The sequence below is a fragment of the Dipodomys merriami genome, unplaced genomic scaffold (genome assembly GCF_024711535.1).
Source record: "Dipodomys merriami isolate MVZ:Mamm:240054 unplaced genomic scaffold, mDipMer1.0.p SCAF_416, whole genome shotgun sequence".
NCBI classification, from domain to species: domain Eukaryota; kingdom Metazoa; phylum Chordata; class Mammalia; order Rodentia; family Heteromyidae; genus Dipodomys; species Dipodomys merriami.
The window spans coordinates 841,049-856,010 of NW_027205782.1; the positions used below are offsets into that span (position 1 = coordinate 841,049).

At 33.8% G+C, this 14,962-nt stretch overlaps 1 protein-coding gene across 4 annotated transcripts in view; it reads right to left on the minus strand.

Annotated features, from left to right (window-relative positions):
- Positions 1 to 14,962, minus strand: part of LOC138807216 (single-stranded DNA-binding protein 2-like) — a 154,261-nt gene that overhangs the window by 37,840 nt on the left and 101,459 nt on the right. For 2 of the 4 annotated variants that reach the window (XM_069992815.1, XM_069992813.1), the window contains exons 4-6: positions 10,879 to 10,945; positions 9,505 to 9,575; positions 2,636 to 2,703 (exon numbers count right to left, since the gene is read on the minus strand). In XM_069992815.1, coding sequence (XP_069848916.1) covers positions 2,636 to 2,703; positions 9,505 to 9,575; positions 10,879 to 10,945 — 206 coding nt within the window. Of the gene's footprint in view, positions 1 to 2,635; positions 2,728 to 9,504; positions 9,576 to 10,878; positions 10,946 to 14,962 lie in introns of all 4 variants that reach the window. The other 2 variants (XM_069992814.1, XM_069992812.1) reach the window with 1 other exon arrangement.

Below are 14,962 nucleotides of genomic sequence, written 5' to 3' on the forward strand. Positions count from 1 at the left end.
TTCTCAAATAAAATAAAATTAAATTAAAAAAAAAAAGTTTCCCTGAGATAGAAAAACATTAACAGAAAAAAAAATTCTCTGAAGTCATCCTACCTTATAGAAAATGGTCTCAAAGTAAAATAAAATAGTAGCAAATGATGGAAATTAAAGTTTATAAGACTTAAAAGTTCATTTAAACCAGATATATAAATAGTAAAACACTATATGATATAAAATATTTAAAAGTATTTGGGACATTTAAGAAACAGAAACATCTACAAAAATAATCACAGTAAAAATTTCAGTTGCATTTTTAATCTCCATAATGAATTGGGTATACTCATGAAAACGTGAGACATGAACTAGATAATTTTAACCAACTATTTGAGGTTCTCAATGGTCACCTGAAACTTTTTTCCCTCTACACCAGCAAAACCAGGTTGAACTGGGTGGGGAAAATTCTGTTCATGGGCAGTTGAAGGCCTGTGAAATCATGTGACCTGGCCTTACTAAAGCAATTGCAGGCAGCATTAAAATTCAATAAAGAGGAGGTTTTTTGTTTTTTTCTCTTAGTAACATAACTATCAATAACAGCTAACATCTCCCAATAAAGGCTCTTGGCAGATCAGAAGGTTCCCTACTCCTGAAAGTCATATAGCCAATTAGAATGTATAATAATGTACAAAAAACAATACTTATCTACGTTTTTTTTTTTTTTTGCAGTCATGGCGCCTGAACTCTGGGCCTGGGCACTGTCTCTCAGCTCTTCAGCTCAAGGCTAATGCTCTACCACTTGAGCCACAGTGCCACTTCTGATTTTTTCTGCTTATGTGGTGCTGAGGAATCAAATGCAGTGTCTCATGCATGCAAGGCAAGCACTCTACCACTGAGCTACCTTCCCAGCCCCTTTAGATACGTTCTTAATATTTAATGACATCTCTGGGTCATTTTAAAATTAAAAAAATTTTAAATATATTCAAATTTATTACATTGCAAAGGGGGAAGCTAAGCAGGTAAACTTGATATGCATATCCATACTATTGGTAAAAGTTCCGGTATGGATATAAGAACAAAATATTATCCATTCCTTTATGTAGAAACCATTAGTAAAAGGCTAATAAGCCTTTGAGGAATTCAAGAAGAATCAGACTTAATGTTTACCCATATTTATTTTAAAAGTAAAATGATATGATAGAAAAATCTGACCTACTTAACCCTGGCTCTCTTAATTTTGAGTCTGTCTAGTACCTATCTATTAATCTATTTTCAGTTTTTTTTAAAAAAAGTGCATCCTATAAAAATAGTTTCATTTTATTTTTTGACACACCGTCTTGTATTTCTCATTGCAATGGGTTAACCTGTATCCCTATTTAAACAATTTGATTTTTCCCTTCCCCTCCCCAAATTATATCAACATCAAATACAGTGAAAACAGGGGTTAGACCATGGGGTTGGGACATACAAAGCAACAAAAAATCACGTGGTACCTTATAACTACGTTAGAAACAATAGCAAGCAAGAAAAAACCACTAGTGTGCTTATCTTGGGGGTTCATTTACAATTTAGGCGGGAGTGGGGTAAAGGAGGGAGTATAGTTGTAGAGAAGGGAGGGAAGGGATGGTAGGGAAAAAACAAAGGAGGAGGCAACAATGCTTGATAAAAAATGTACTCATTACCTTGCTCATGTAATTGTACAGTATTTTCACAATAAAAAACTTATTTAAAAAATAAAAGAAAATAAAATAGTTTCAGAAACTCCAAAATAATCCCTACATACATCAAAAGAGCTTATGGCACAGTAGATCTTCAATGCCATCAAATGCTACTTGAGTTGTTTCATTTAATATGTAAGGAATTAAGACATCAGTTGATGCAAAGTATTTTTTTAGGATATATCTACAAACTTACACAAACAATTTATTTCTGTTAAGTTTTCTTTAGGACACATCATAGAATTGGTCCTCTGGTGAATTAATGAAAGTTACTAACAAACACTAGTGTATATTGCCTTTGACATCAGGTTGGAGAATAAAAAAATGAATATAAATTCTGTGACAAACTGCATTACATTGGCTGATAAAAATGAAGTACTAAGTATGAGTTGGATTTCTTTTATCCCCTAGTAAAAAAACAACAAACCCCTCTTATTCCTTACCTAAGTGCATCTTGAATTTTTATAAAGAAAATTCATCTTATGATATAGAAAGTTCCTTAAAAGAGAAGATACTACCAAAGAGAATTCTTTCTTTGTTTTTAAGTGGTCCCAATAAAGCAAAATGAATCACTGTGTATCTGCTAAAATAAGGCCAAAGAATTTCAATTATCTACTTCTGCAGAATTAGGACATGGTACTCGTGCCAGCATTTCTTTATACTTTTCTATAGATTCTATAGGAAGGCTATGCAGTTATTAAGAAGAAACATGCTAATCATTGTTATTTATGACATCTGAAAATGGAAAAAAATTACCATTTGCAGGGTTAGAAAGAAAACATGTAATTATATAATGAAAAGGAAGCAAGCATTTCAGCTCATGTTTAGCTCATTTTAATACTTTACAGGAATTGAGGTGTTTAAACTGTTTTGCAATCAGTATCTTTTTAGAAGACAGAAAACAAAACACGTTACTAAACATAATAATATAGCATTTGGCTTACATGTTCATTCCAGGCATTCCAGGGCCACCTAAAGCATTCAGTGGGGGTCTCATTGCACCTCCATAGTTCTGTAATGATAACCAAGGGTCAGACTACCACAAAACAAAAAAACAAAACCAAAGAGGAGGGGGGAAAGAAAGGAGAGCAGGTTAATGATTTCCCTACATAACTCCTGATTGGATAAGGCCTGTGTAATTCATTCTCTGAAGAGTCCACTCTTGTATTTTTTTGCATCTACTTTTAACAATTAATTTGGTTTGTGTCTTAAAAACTACATGCATATGGAAGACCATCAGAGCATGTTAAATCATTAAGAATGGTTGGAATGTAATAGTCAACATTATTTTATTAATTTCAAAATACCTGGATACTAGTAAACTTTTTCAAATAAAACATTTCATAAATCCACAATTCTATTTTTAGAAAAATATACTTGTTCAACTAGTTTGAAATTGTCAGACTGAGAACAGTTACATAAAGTCTGAAAAAAATGGTAAAAGCAGCGTAAGGAAATTTACTATAAACTATTGATCATAATATAATATATCTAACATGGAAATGTACTAATATATACAAATATACAAAATACATGGAAAATAAAGTATATTCAAAAAATGCATGCACAAATTACACAACCCAATAAAACTAGTTAATATTGACCATCTGACTTTGAAGGTAAAAATCATTTAATGTTTTATATGGATATTATATTAGCTTACTTGTGTTAATGGCCAAAAAGTTACTATTATCGTGTAAATTTATTTTAACATTTATAAGGGACTTTCACACTACTATACTACTAATAGTAATAATTTCACGAATGATACAATTTCTCCTATTCTTCTAAGCATTTTCATTGATTTTTCTTTTTATTTTGTTTATTAACTCTTTAAGTATTGCTTTTCCCAAGTTCTAGTTAGAATATTCTTTTCTCAATACACATTTATGGGTAATCTTATCTATTACAATTTTCAAACTATTTATGCCTTAGGAAGTCCAAATATTTATATTTTATCATCTATCTTGCCCAGTTCCTTGGTAGCTCATGTTGAAATTCACGAGTTGTTCCCATCATGTGCAACATAACCAAAAGAAACTCATTATTACCTTCTTGTGATTGAGTTTATTGTTGCTCTTATTTTGTTTGACTTGTTGAAAAGATAGGTACTAAGCCTTTCACCTGGCTAGGCAAGTATTCTACCACTTGACCTATACCCATAGCACTTTTGATTTTATTTTGTTTTTGAGACAGCCCCATTAATTTTTCCCAGGCTGACCTTGAGATCTTCCTTGCCTTCTTCTATTTCATAGCTGGGATTATGAGGTCTATCACCATGGCCAAGACGACTGAGTGCTATGTGTCGCTTCCCTTAGTCAGTTCTGTGGTACCACTTGCCACTGAACAGTCCACAGCAAAAATTATTTAGGGTTTCTTGACATCTTTTATTTCCCATATTTAACCAGAAAAAAAGACTATTGACTTGTCTGTGAAATGGTTTTTAAAATAGTAATCTCGTTCCTGTCTCTAATCTTGGTTATGTGCTAAAGCAACTGTACTATCTTCACAGGCCTCCTTTACTCTCTACCTGTCCCAAGCTACTTCCATACTGCTGTCTCAGTTAAGTCACTTGAAATCTATGGAGACCACAGAGCTCACCACAGTCTATGTTTTCTCCTCTGTTACCTATAATTTTCACTTTTCTTTTCTACATCCAATCATATTTCCAGCCTACTGTATTTTCCAAGTTCACAAACATATAATACAGTTTATTACTCATTTTAACTCATCTTTCTGGCACTTTTTTTTGGTAGTATTACAATGGCAAGGAAATCAATCAATTAATGAAGGATCTGTTAGCTTTAAAGATAAATAAATGAAACAGCCTAGTTATATGGTATGTTCACTGCTTATTTACTTTAAGGGGATCTTATTTGAATCTCTTAATTCGTGAGTTATGGGATGATAGAATGGTTTTTGAGCCATGGGTTAAATGATTAGCATGGTGATAGTAATTAGCAAAGGGGTTATGAGAAAATGTAAAAAGAGAGATGAAATATGAGTGGTAAAGTAAGAGAAATGCTCCATAAGAAAACTCTCCTTCTTCTTTAGTCTAAAAAGAAAGTATTAATTTTCCTTGTAGCTCTGGATATTGAACTATCTTGGTTTGAATCCCTACTAATATGACCCAATAACACAGGGTCTCATTATGTTTTCTGGCTGGCCTCAAACTTGTGATCATCAGCCTTAGCCTTCAGAGTGCTGGGACTACAGGTGTGTGCTATGACATGTGGCTGCTTCTTCATGTGTAATGTTGGACCAATGATTCTCCAATTTCTATATTCTTTATTTGCAAACTGACAATATTGTCATCCTTGTAGACATGTTGGAGGATAAAAGGAAAGACCAAGTACTAATCACAGTGCTTCTTGAACAAAAATCATGGCACTTGAATGAGTACACTTTTCCTTAGCTTCCCATTTGTTCTCAACTCTGATCAAATTACTTGCCTGTTTATGTTATTTTTCTAGCTGTATCTTTATCTCCTGCTGAACAGTAGTACCTTGAAGGCAGAGTATATTTTATTCATCTTTGGTACTTGATGTTGTTCAAGTATTGTGTTTGAAATATAGTAGGTCTTTAATAACTGTTGGGCTTATTAAACTGAATTATCACACGAAATCAATAAGCAATTATTCAATATAGTACATAGTTGATAGATTTATGAAAAATTCTTTTTCTGATTAATCTAATGCAAAAAGAAACCAAGAAGTAAAGATAGAATAACAACAGGCTTTCCAAGTGATATCAACAAAGGCAGAATGGGAAGAGCTAATTTAGAATCGCTGAATTTTAAAGCTGATGGCAACTATACAATTCCATCTGTTCTAATCTCTCTTCCAATGCAATGTTCCTTATAAAATGGCTGTTCATACTCTGCTTGGATACTTTATAAAGTCTTTCCTTGATTGGACAGTTTAATTTCTAGGAAGTTTTCCCCTGTACTGGGCTGAATTCTACCACTTATATTAGATTTGGAAGGATGGAATCAGTTTTCTCTCTGTGTGAGAGCACATCATATATTCATCTCACCATTTCTGCAGCCCAAGTATCTGATTTGGAAATCTTACTTGCATATAACTTAATTATCCTCCACAATTCTGGAGGAACTGGAAATAGTTGGGTAGTTAGAATGAATTTTTTGGTTATCATTCAGTACTTTCTGAACTTAAAGATGCAGGTCAACTTCTTGCTTGAGACAAGTAAAAGATGACTTCAAATAGAGTATCAGGAGGAATATTTTGTTGATTTAACAGATAAAGTTGTATTTGTATTGAAAGGACACCAATATAAATTTTTAAAAATCACATACTGTTACTATACTTAGATTTAAAACAGATTAAGATGGAGCCAATATATCTGAATTGTAGGCAAACTTTTATTTCTTCATCTGCACAGTTTTAACTGTTAACCACGTGGTTATACAAACCAGCATTATTCAAGAATCACTAGACTATGCATACTTCTTTTAAAACCTCAGTTGTTCTAATATATAACTACTGTACCCCTTCACCGTGTTTATCTTAAGTTTAAGAAAATGAAGCAATGTTTATGAAAAGCAAGTATGTGTAATGTATTTGTGCATAAAGGAAAACACAATGTTTCAGACTGTTTTTTACAATATAACTAAAAAGAAGAAGAAAAGGGAGATGCAGGCTGTTTTTGTGTGGCATCTATGTAGTTAAATGCTTGTTCTGAGACGTGTTTTCCAATATCAAGAAATATAGCTAACCTTTATCATAAATAGCACAGTTTATAATGTACATATTTTAGATGAGAACTGATGCCAAATAAATTTATCATATGACTTCTCTTGTTCCATGGGATTTTAGTAGTAATTTTTCCTACTGTACCATTCATATGAGTATGATTCTGATTTCATTGAAATGTTTAAGTTCCCTACCCATCCTTTTATTTGTTGCTATGATTTTATAAGGTTATGATAGGTATTTATTGTTTGTGAGGTAAGTTATTACCAAGGCACTTTCTCTCATATTATATAGAAATAGATAGCAAAGGCATCTTAATCTACACAGAAGAAATAAACTAATATCTTTAATTTTGAAAATCAAAGATTTTTGAAAAAAGTGTAACACAGTTTCTCAAAGTCATCAATAAATTGCTCAACAGAAATATGTTTTAATCTGTTGTAACTTATTTGTAACATAAAGATATAGTTATTTATCTATTTATAAAACATAGTAATGAGAATGTTTTTAACTTTTTGCGTTTTCAAATGAGAGCTGAGAGTTCAAATAGCTTATGCAATCACTATATACTTATTTGAACACAGCAATACTGACTCTTTCATCTCCTTTCTAAAAGTAATAAAAGCTAATATTAGTCTGGTAGGTTGTGAACATTTATAATTACAACACTTGAGGGGTAGGAATAAGGCAGGGATTGGGGAGACAGGTAGAAGGATTGGAGTTCAATGCCAGCCTGAGGTATGTAGTAAAACCTTGTCTCCAAAACAGAACAACAAAAACAGCCCTTATCCCAACAGTAATAGTCTTGGAATGACAAGAACTTAGAGAGTAGCTAGTTGAAAAATAACTGAACAATGATAATTAAACTATAGGTATGAAGGTTTTGATGCATATTTATAATGAATCACTTAAACTTTGGGGAAAACATTCTTTAACTCCTAAACACACAACTTGGTTGTTCTAGTTTATAAAGACTAGAAGTTCATTTAGTCATTTAGTCAATAGCCCATACATCTTATAAATTCTAACTACTATTAATATCAGTGAGAAGCCGTTTCTAATCTGGGTAGAAAGAGGAAAAATAATTTAAATGGAAAGGTTTGGAAAAAATTATATTAAGTGAAGTAAGCCAGGCCCAAAGAAGCATAGGTCCCATGGTTTCCCTTATTTGCAATATCTAGTATAGGTATGAGTTAAGCGGAAAAGGTCAGATAATGTGATGTTAGGAAAATGAACCCTTAAATATGTATTTTAATGTTTTCGTTTCTTTCATGCATGTGTTTCTAACGCATTTATAAGATTATTTCTTTGTTGCTTTGTATGTCCCTCCCCCACAGTGTAACCCCCGCTTTCACTATATTTGATGTCAGTATAACATGTGGAGGAGATGGGGACAAACAAGTCGTTTAAGGATTCAGGTGGACCTGTTGCAACAATGAGAAGTACAAAATGTCATGTCTAAACAAGAGTTTTATATGATCATAAGAAACTATATTTGAAAAAACTGATCCTAAGCAAAATAACTGGGGGTAAAGAGGGTGGGAGGTGCTGACCTCTATGTTTACATAGTGAATTTCTTTTTTTGTTGTTGTTCTTGGTCGTGGAGCCTGAACTCTGGGCCTGGGCATTGTCCCTGTGCTCTTCAGCTCAAGGCTAGCGCTCTACCACTTGCGCCACAGCACCGCTTCCGGCTTTTTCTAATCATGTGGTGCTGAGTAATTGAAAACAGGGCCTCATGCATTCTAGGCAAGCACTCTGCTACTGTCCCACTGAGCCACCTTCCCAGCCCATCTTTGTGACTTTTTTAATGGAAAATGAGAAACTTAGGTTATATGAGCTTCGTGTTTAATATAGTTTATATTATTGTATGTTGACTAGAAACTTCTTGGTCTAAATTATCTTAGTGCTGCATTCTTAAGTCTTTGATCCCCATTGTAGGGTCAATAAAATATTAGTTTAAAATATATACATGAAATAAGTTACTAAATTATCATGGGCAATGCTTTTAAATGGCAGCATAAATTCTGCTAAATTCTAGTCTATGAACTAAAATTTTTAAAATGATTTTTGGACAAGTTTTCTTTAAAACATCATAAAATTAATTTCTATTTCAAGCCATTTTTCCTAGAGAAACAAAAGGACATTTTAGCTAAAATAAATGATATTCATGAAAAAGATGCTTGAAAGTTGAGCAAACCTTAGAACATGCTCAATCTCAGTATATTGTTTTGGGGAATTTTGATAGAGAAACCATTTCTGAATGGCTTTCTATTGCTTTACAATTCTATACAAATAGTTGTATATAACAAATTTCTGATGACATTCTTTAAAAGATTTATAGAAATATATTTAATGTTTATTGTATTTAGTATTTTCAATTGAATAGGTTTTATTAACTATATGTCCTCCCCATCCTCCTGGTAGTTCTGGGTTTAAATTCAGGACCTACAGTGCTTGCTAGTCAGGTGCTCTATTGTTTGTACCTCTAGCCCCTTGTTATTTTTTAGATAGAATTTCACTTTATTTCTCCAGCTGGACTGGACCATGATCTTCCCATTTATGCTTCTCAAAATAGAGCAACAGGCACCTGCCACCATGCCCAGATTTCTTCTTCTAAAATGAGGTCTCATGAACCCTTTGTTTGGGAGGATTCAATCTATGACCTTCCTGATCTCAGTCTCCCAAGTAGCTAGGATTTTGGGTCTAAGTCACCAAATGGCTAAAATATTTCCTTAAAAGAGTAATGATTCTCTTTTTATATTTACTATAATGTATTTCTGCAATGTATTGGGGAAATATACTGCATAGAAATATATTAAACATAAAATTTGAAAGTATAGGTTATTGTTATACCAGTCTACAAATATCATATATATCATATCCTCAAGAGCCTACCAACTATGAATATCAACAAGACTTAAGGTGGTGAGGATTGAATCCAGGATGTATGCTAAACATGTACTCTCCTACTAAGTTAAAATCTTCAGACACAATGTGTAACAAGACTTTAAGGCATATGTTAAAAATGAACAAACACTATGGCCTACTTATATAAGATGAAAGCAAAATGCTTAGCATCCAGCTTCTGTACCTATCATTACCTGTGGTCCTAAGGGCACCATTCCTCTTGGAGGAGTCATTCTCTGCATTGGGCCACCCATATTTGGATGTCCTGAAAGAAAGTTAGAAGGTATTAGTAGTGTAATGATCATGAACACTAAATTAGAGACTAGCTTACTCCCTTGATAGTATAATAACATCTTATAGAACAAGTGTCTGAGTGACTGATTTCTTCATAACTTGTCTTTTATGGCCATTTTTCTACTTCTGGCCATCATCTACCCACACTATATTTATATATTTCTTTCTTCTCTTTGTTAAAATATTTTTCTCACATTTGCTCATTTTTCTAGAATAGTAAAATAGAGCTTTAGAGATGTGTACTACTACTATGTATCTCTGGGAAGGACTTGATTATTGGAATAGTTAAGCTAACGAAGTCACTTGTTTCCTTATCCGTCTCCTGTGTACTATCCTATCTTCAAAAGGCAGAGAAAATAATAAAAAATGTAACTTTTCCTGATGGTTACAAATTATACAAAAAATTCTAGATATGACTAACATATGGAATGCTGATACCTATGTATTTTTAAAATACTTTAACTACCCTAACATTCGTAATTAAGAGTTATATATAATTTAGTCATGTTGTCTGCAAAAATACAACTGATTATTATGGTAGATATGTACAAACAAAAACTTTCATTGAAGCATTGAAAATTTCCTTTTTGGTCTATACATCAACCTTACTTCCCAGGGTCTGCCCTGGGAAGGCCAGGCAGACTCCTCCCTCCTCTCGGCTAAGTCTCTGCCTAGCACCTGTGTCACCTAGGTAATTGGTACACCTGGACAGTCACTTCCCCTTCCTCTTAGGTCACATCCTAGGCTGCTGCCCCCCAGTTACACTTCCCATCTGACCGGAGGAGGGTCCAAGGCTCTGAGGTCAGTCATATCCACATCTGGTGTGGCCACACCACAGAAGGCTGTGCCTTCTCCCTGCCCCTTCCCTACTTAAACCCAGGCCAGACCTGGCCAGCCCCCTTTCAGCCATGTGGTCTCCACCATGCAGCAGTTCAGTAAAACAATGAACTTCTCTTCCTGCCTGAAAATCGTGTGGTGTTCTCTTTATTGGCTACCTAATTAAACCTAGCATATTTAATGTACCTTACACTTTTTTTTTTTTTTTTGGGTCCGGTTGTGGGGCCTGAACTCTGGGCCTGGGCGCTGTCCCTCAGCTCTTCAGCTCAAGGCTAGCGCTCTACCACTTGAGCCACAGCACTACTTCCGGCTTTTTTCTTTTTGCTTATGTGGTGCTGGGGAATCGAACCCAGGGCCTCATGCATGCAAGGCAAGCGCTCTATCACTGAGCCACCTTCCCAGCCCCTGTACCTTACACTTCTATTTCAGGTGGTTACCTTGTTGTCGTGTTGGGTCCATTCCACTGGGGAGTAATGGCTGACTTCCTGGGACACCTCCAAGTGCCTAGCAATTTGGTAAAACAAGGTAGGAAGCAATATTGTAAATATATATGCAATGATGTTTAAATACTTCCCTTTAAAATTTCTATAACTACACAGTGCATTCAGTACTCAAGATTTTTATGTTTATACTCAGTAATAAATGTTATAGTTCTACATAGTGTTAGTTCTTGACTTTAGAAAGGTTTTATTTTGACCAATTTTGTGTCAAACAAGGTAAGGAAGATGAGGAAACAAAAGTCTAAGCAAAACCATTCTATTTCTTTCTGAAAAGTATAATGCTTTTTCTGAAATTTAACTTGCAAAAGGTTCCTGAAATGACTAATTGTATTTCTTAAAATTAAACTGCTTTTTTTTAAAAGAATAGTTTACCCATTTATCGTTAGAATAATAGCAGGGATAAAATGGCAAGGGACCAATGAATACTTTTTTCCCCCTGTAGTCATATTTTCCCTGAGAAACTCTAAAAAAATTCAATTAAGTTTGAACAATTGTTGTTTGTAAAAAAAAGTGAACTAAAAGTGCAAAGAATACAATTTAATAAGGTTTGTTTTATACTGACTCACACTTTTATATAATTGTCTGAGCAGCACTCAGAGGTGAATTAAGCTATATGTGATTTAAAACTGTGGATACCAGGAGTGTTTGAACACATGCATACAGAATCCTTCAAATATTTCAAAAGAAATTTCACATCAATGCGTGTATATAACCAAAGCAGTTCTTTAAATTATTATCACTTGAAATCAGTAGAGAGCTTCAATTTCTCAAGTATTCTTTCTTGTAATTCCACGAATGTTTTGCTTGCAAGCACAACCAATGCATATTTACAGAGTCCCTGCTTCATGAAATGTTTCCTGATTGCTTTTCCAGCCTAATTTCTTGCCACTGCCATACACATATTCTAATTTCAACTTCTATGGTTTTTTTCTATTTATACATTCAATTAATGATATCTAAATTCAACCTGTTAAAAAAAACTGGAAATAAGCCAGGCACTAATGGCTTACACATGTAATCTTAGCTAGTTAGGAGGCTGAGATCTGAGGATCAAGGTTCAAAGCCAGCCTGGGAAGAAAAGTCCATAAGACACTTATCTCCAATTAGCCACCAAAAAAAGCTAAAAGAGTTGTGCTCAAGTGGTAGAGTGCCAGTCCTAAGAGGAAAATGCCATGAGTGAGCAAGATGCTCTGAGTTCCAGTACCAGCATTCATGTATACACATACAGACATAGACAAAAAAATTATATACAAAATATCACTTCTCTCAGTCAGCTCACTGTTCTTTGGTTATTGCTGATACCTTTTAAATCTCAATTTAGTGTACCTTTTTCTAACAAAATTCTTATAACTCCAGTCTGGGTAAGTATATACTATACATATACATGCATAAATGAATATATATGTACATGTATGTTTAGGATAGGTATGTACATATATACTATTTTTGTTCCATGAATAATACAAGATTTCCCATATACCTGGCTATTTGGACCCATATTTTCTAATTATAATTTCACATTTACCTTATTACCCTGTCTTTCCTTCTCTCTCTCCCTCCATTCATTCTTGAAATTCTTTTCCAGAACTACTTGGGAGCAAGCTACAGACATACTGCCTTACCACCTCTATGCACTACAAAATATAGTAGCCCAAACAAGCATATTCTCCTACATAATTACCATGTTTTAAGAAATCAACAAAACTATCATCCAAGTTACAAAACTAATTTAAATTTACTAGTTTTTTTCAGTGACATCTCTTTTCTTTTCTTTTTGGTACCAAGACATCATAGAACCTATGCTGCCTTTGGCATGTTTCTTCTTCATGCCTGTTTATAGAACCCCAATCTATCATGTCCTCAACAGTTTTAAAGACAGTAAGCGTTGTACATTATCGGCTGATTCTGGTAAGTATACATGAACTTGACTCGGGTCATATTTTCCTCACAGAAATCCCATGGAAATGAGGCAATGCTCTTTTCAGTGTAGCACCTCTGTGGGCACATGAGGTTGATGCATCCACTATTGGTAATATTCATCTTTATCATCCATTGTGGTGTCTACAAGGTTCCTACAACATAAGGCCATTGTTTTTCCCTCTACAATTAGTTGATTTTTATTGCTAGCTATTCTGAGATTGTTAATGTCACATTCCTCATTAGTCCTTTGTTACTTCCATTAAAAATCCCTAATCTCAGAAATGGTTGACAAATGGAGACATTCTATGATCACCACTGTTACAAAGTTTCATAGTTGGAGTTTTCACAGTGAGGAAAAGCTGTCCATATTTATTCTAACTTAACTGATCTCTTAACTCAAAGCCCAACCACAGTGTTATCTGTGTGGCTCCTGCACAGTCCTGAATGACCCAGCACAGATGAAGGTAGAAACTCACTACGTTTTCTCAGAGGAACTTATGCTTCTCTTTTGTAGAAATTACATGCTGTAATTTCTCTTCATACTGTAAGTTCTGAAAGAATAAAGACCTTATTTGTGACTATTGACAGTAACAAATGTTTATTGAAGAACTAAAAGGAATAAATTTAGATTGGACAATTTTAGGCATCCTGAGTACTAAAGTAAAAAACATAGAATAAAAATCAGAGAATAAGGAGAAAAAGTAGAAAAAGATTTAATTATTTTAAAATGCCAAGGAGAAGTAAGGAAATTGGGCTGGGAAGGTAGCTCAGTGGTAGAGCGCTTGCCTTGCATGCATGAGGCCCTGGGTTTGATTCCTCAGCACCACATAAGCAAAAAGAAAAAAGCTGGAAGTGGCGCTGTGGCTCAAGTGGTAGAGCACCAGCCTTGAGCTGAAGAGCTGAGGGACAGCGCCCAGGCCCAGAGTTCAGGCCCCACAACCGGATCCAAAAAAAAAAAAAAAAGAGAGAAGTAAGTAAATTGAATAGGTATTAAATTAGGAAAGTATCATAATCACTATTTCCTAAGAATACATGAGGAAAAAGGAAAAAGAGGGCAAGTACTTTAAAAATAATAAAGAAATGAAGACAAAAATATGACTAACATTACATTCAATTTTGAATCTGAAATCCATGCTTTTGTACATATGTGTGTGTGGAACTGGGGTTTGAACTCAGGTCCTTGAGTTCAGTAAGCAGGCACTCTATCATGTGAGCCTAGCTTCCAGTACTTTATGCTATTGTTTTTTTAAACAGAATTTAACTTTTTGCCTGGACTGACCTGGCCTATGATCCTCTTATTTATACTCCTATTTACTGGGATGACAAGTATGTACCACCTTGCCCAAAAGTTTGTGCACTTTTGCTCAGCAGTGTCTCAAACTGTTATCTTTCCAGTCTCAGATTTGGAAGTAAACATTACAGACTGAGCAGTGCACTGTACCAGGTAAGCTCTTAGTTTTTTTGTCTTCGAGTTCTTAGCTAAATTATACAGCCTAGACTTTGATGCTTAAGTTTCCAAGTCCAACTGTAAGTAAAGATGCTTTATTGCTCGTAAGAATTTGTTTAAAAATTTAGATTTCTGGATTTCAAATAATAATTTAAATGTTAATAATATAATTATTATAAAATATATGCTGTTCCTAATGACAGAAAGTAATTTTTGAATTGGCCAAAGAAATTACTTCATTTTATCATTAGCTACTAATTTATAGAGGCAGGTAAAACATATTTAAAATTTAAAGTTAGAGATCCCTATATACTAAATACTCCTTTTTAGTAACTAAGATACTCCTATTATTTACTTAGCAGTCTATATTTCTTTTTATTCAGCTTAAGTCTTCCATTTCATATTGGTAAATAAACTAAATAAAAGTTAAACTAAAAACTTTTTACAAGGCTAGAAAATTACTGGCAAAAGATATATAAGTAATGTTTATCTTGAATAAAAAAACATGAAGAATAAGTAGAAAGTTTAAAATATAGTATCTTAGTTACATGCTGATAGAGAAATTTTATTTTCCCTATGTGAAAAAAAGTCAAAACAATTTTTTCAATGCTCAAATGCCTATACTTTTTTTAATCTGAAAATTCATGAAGTCTT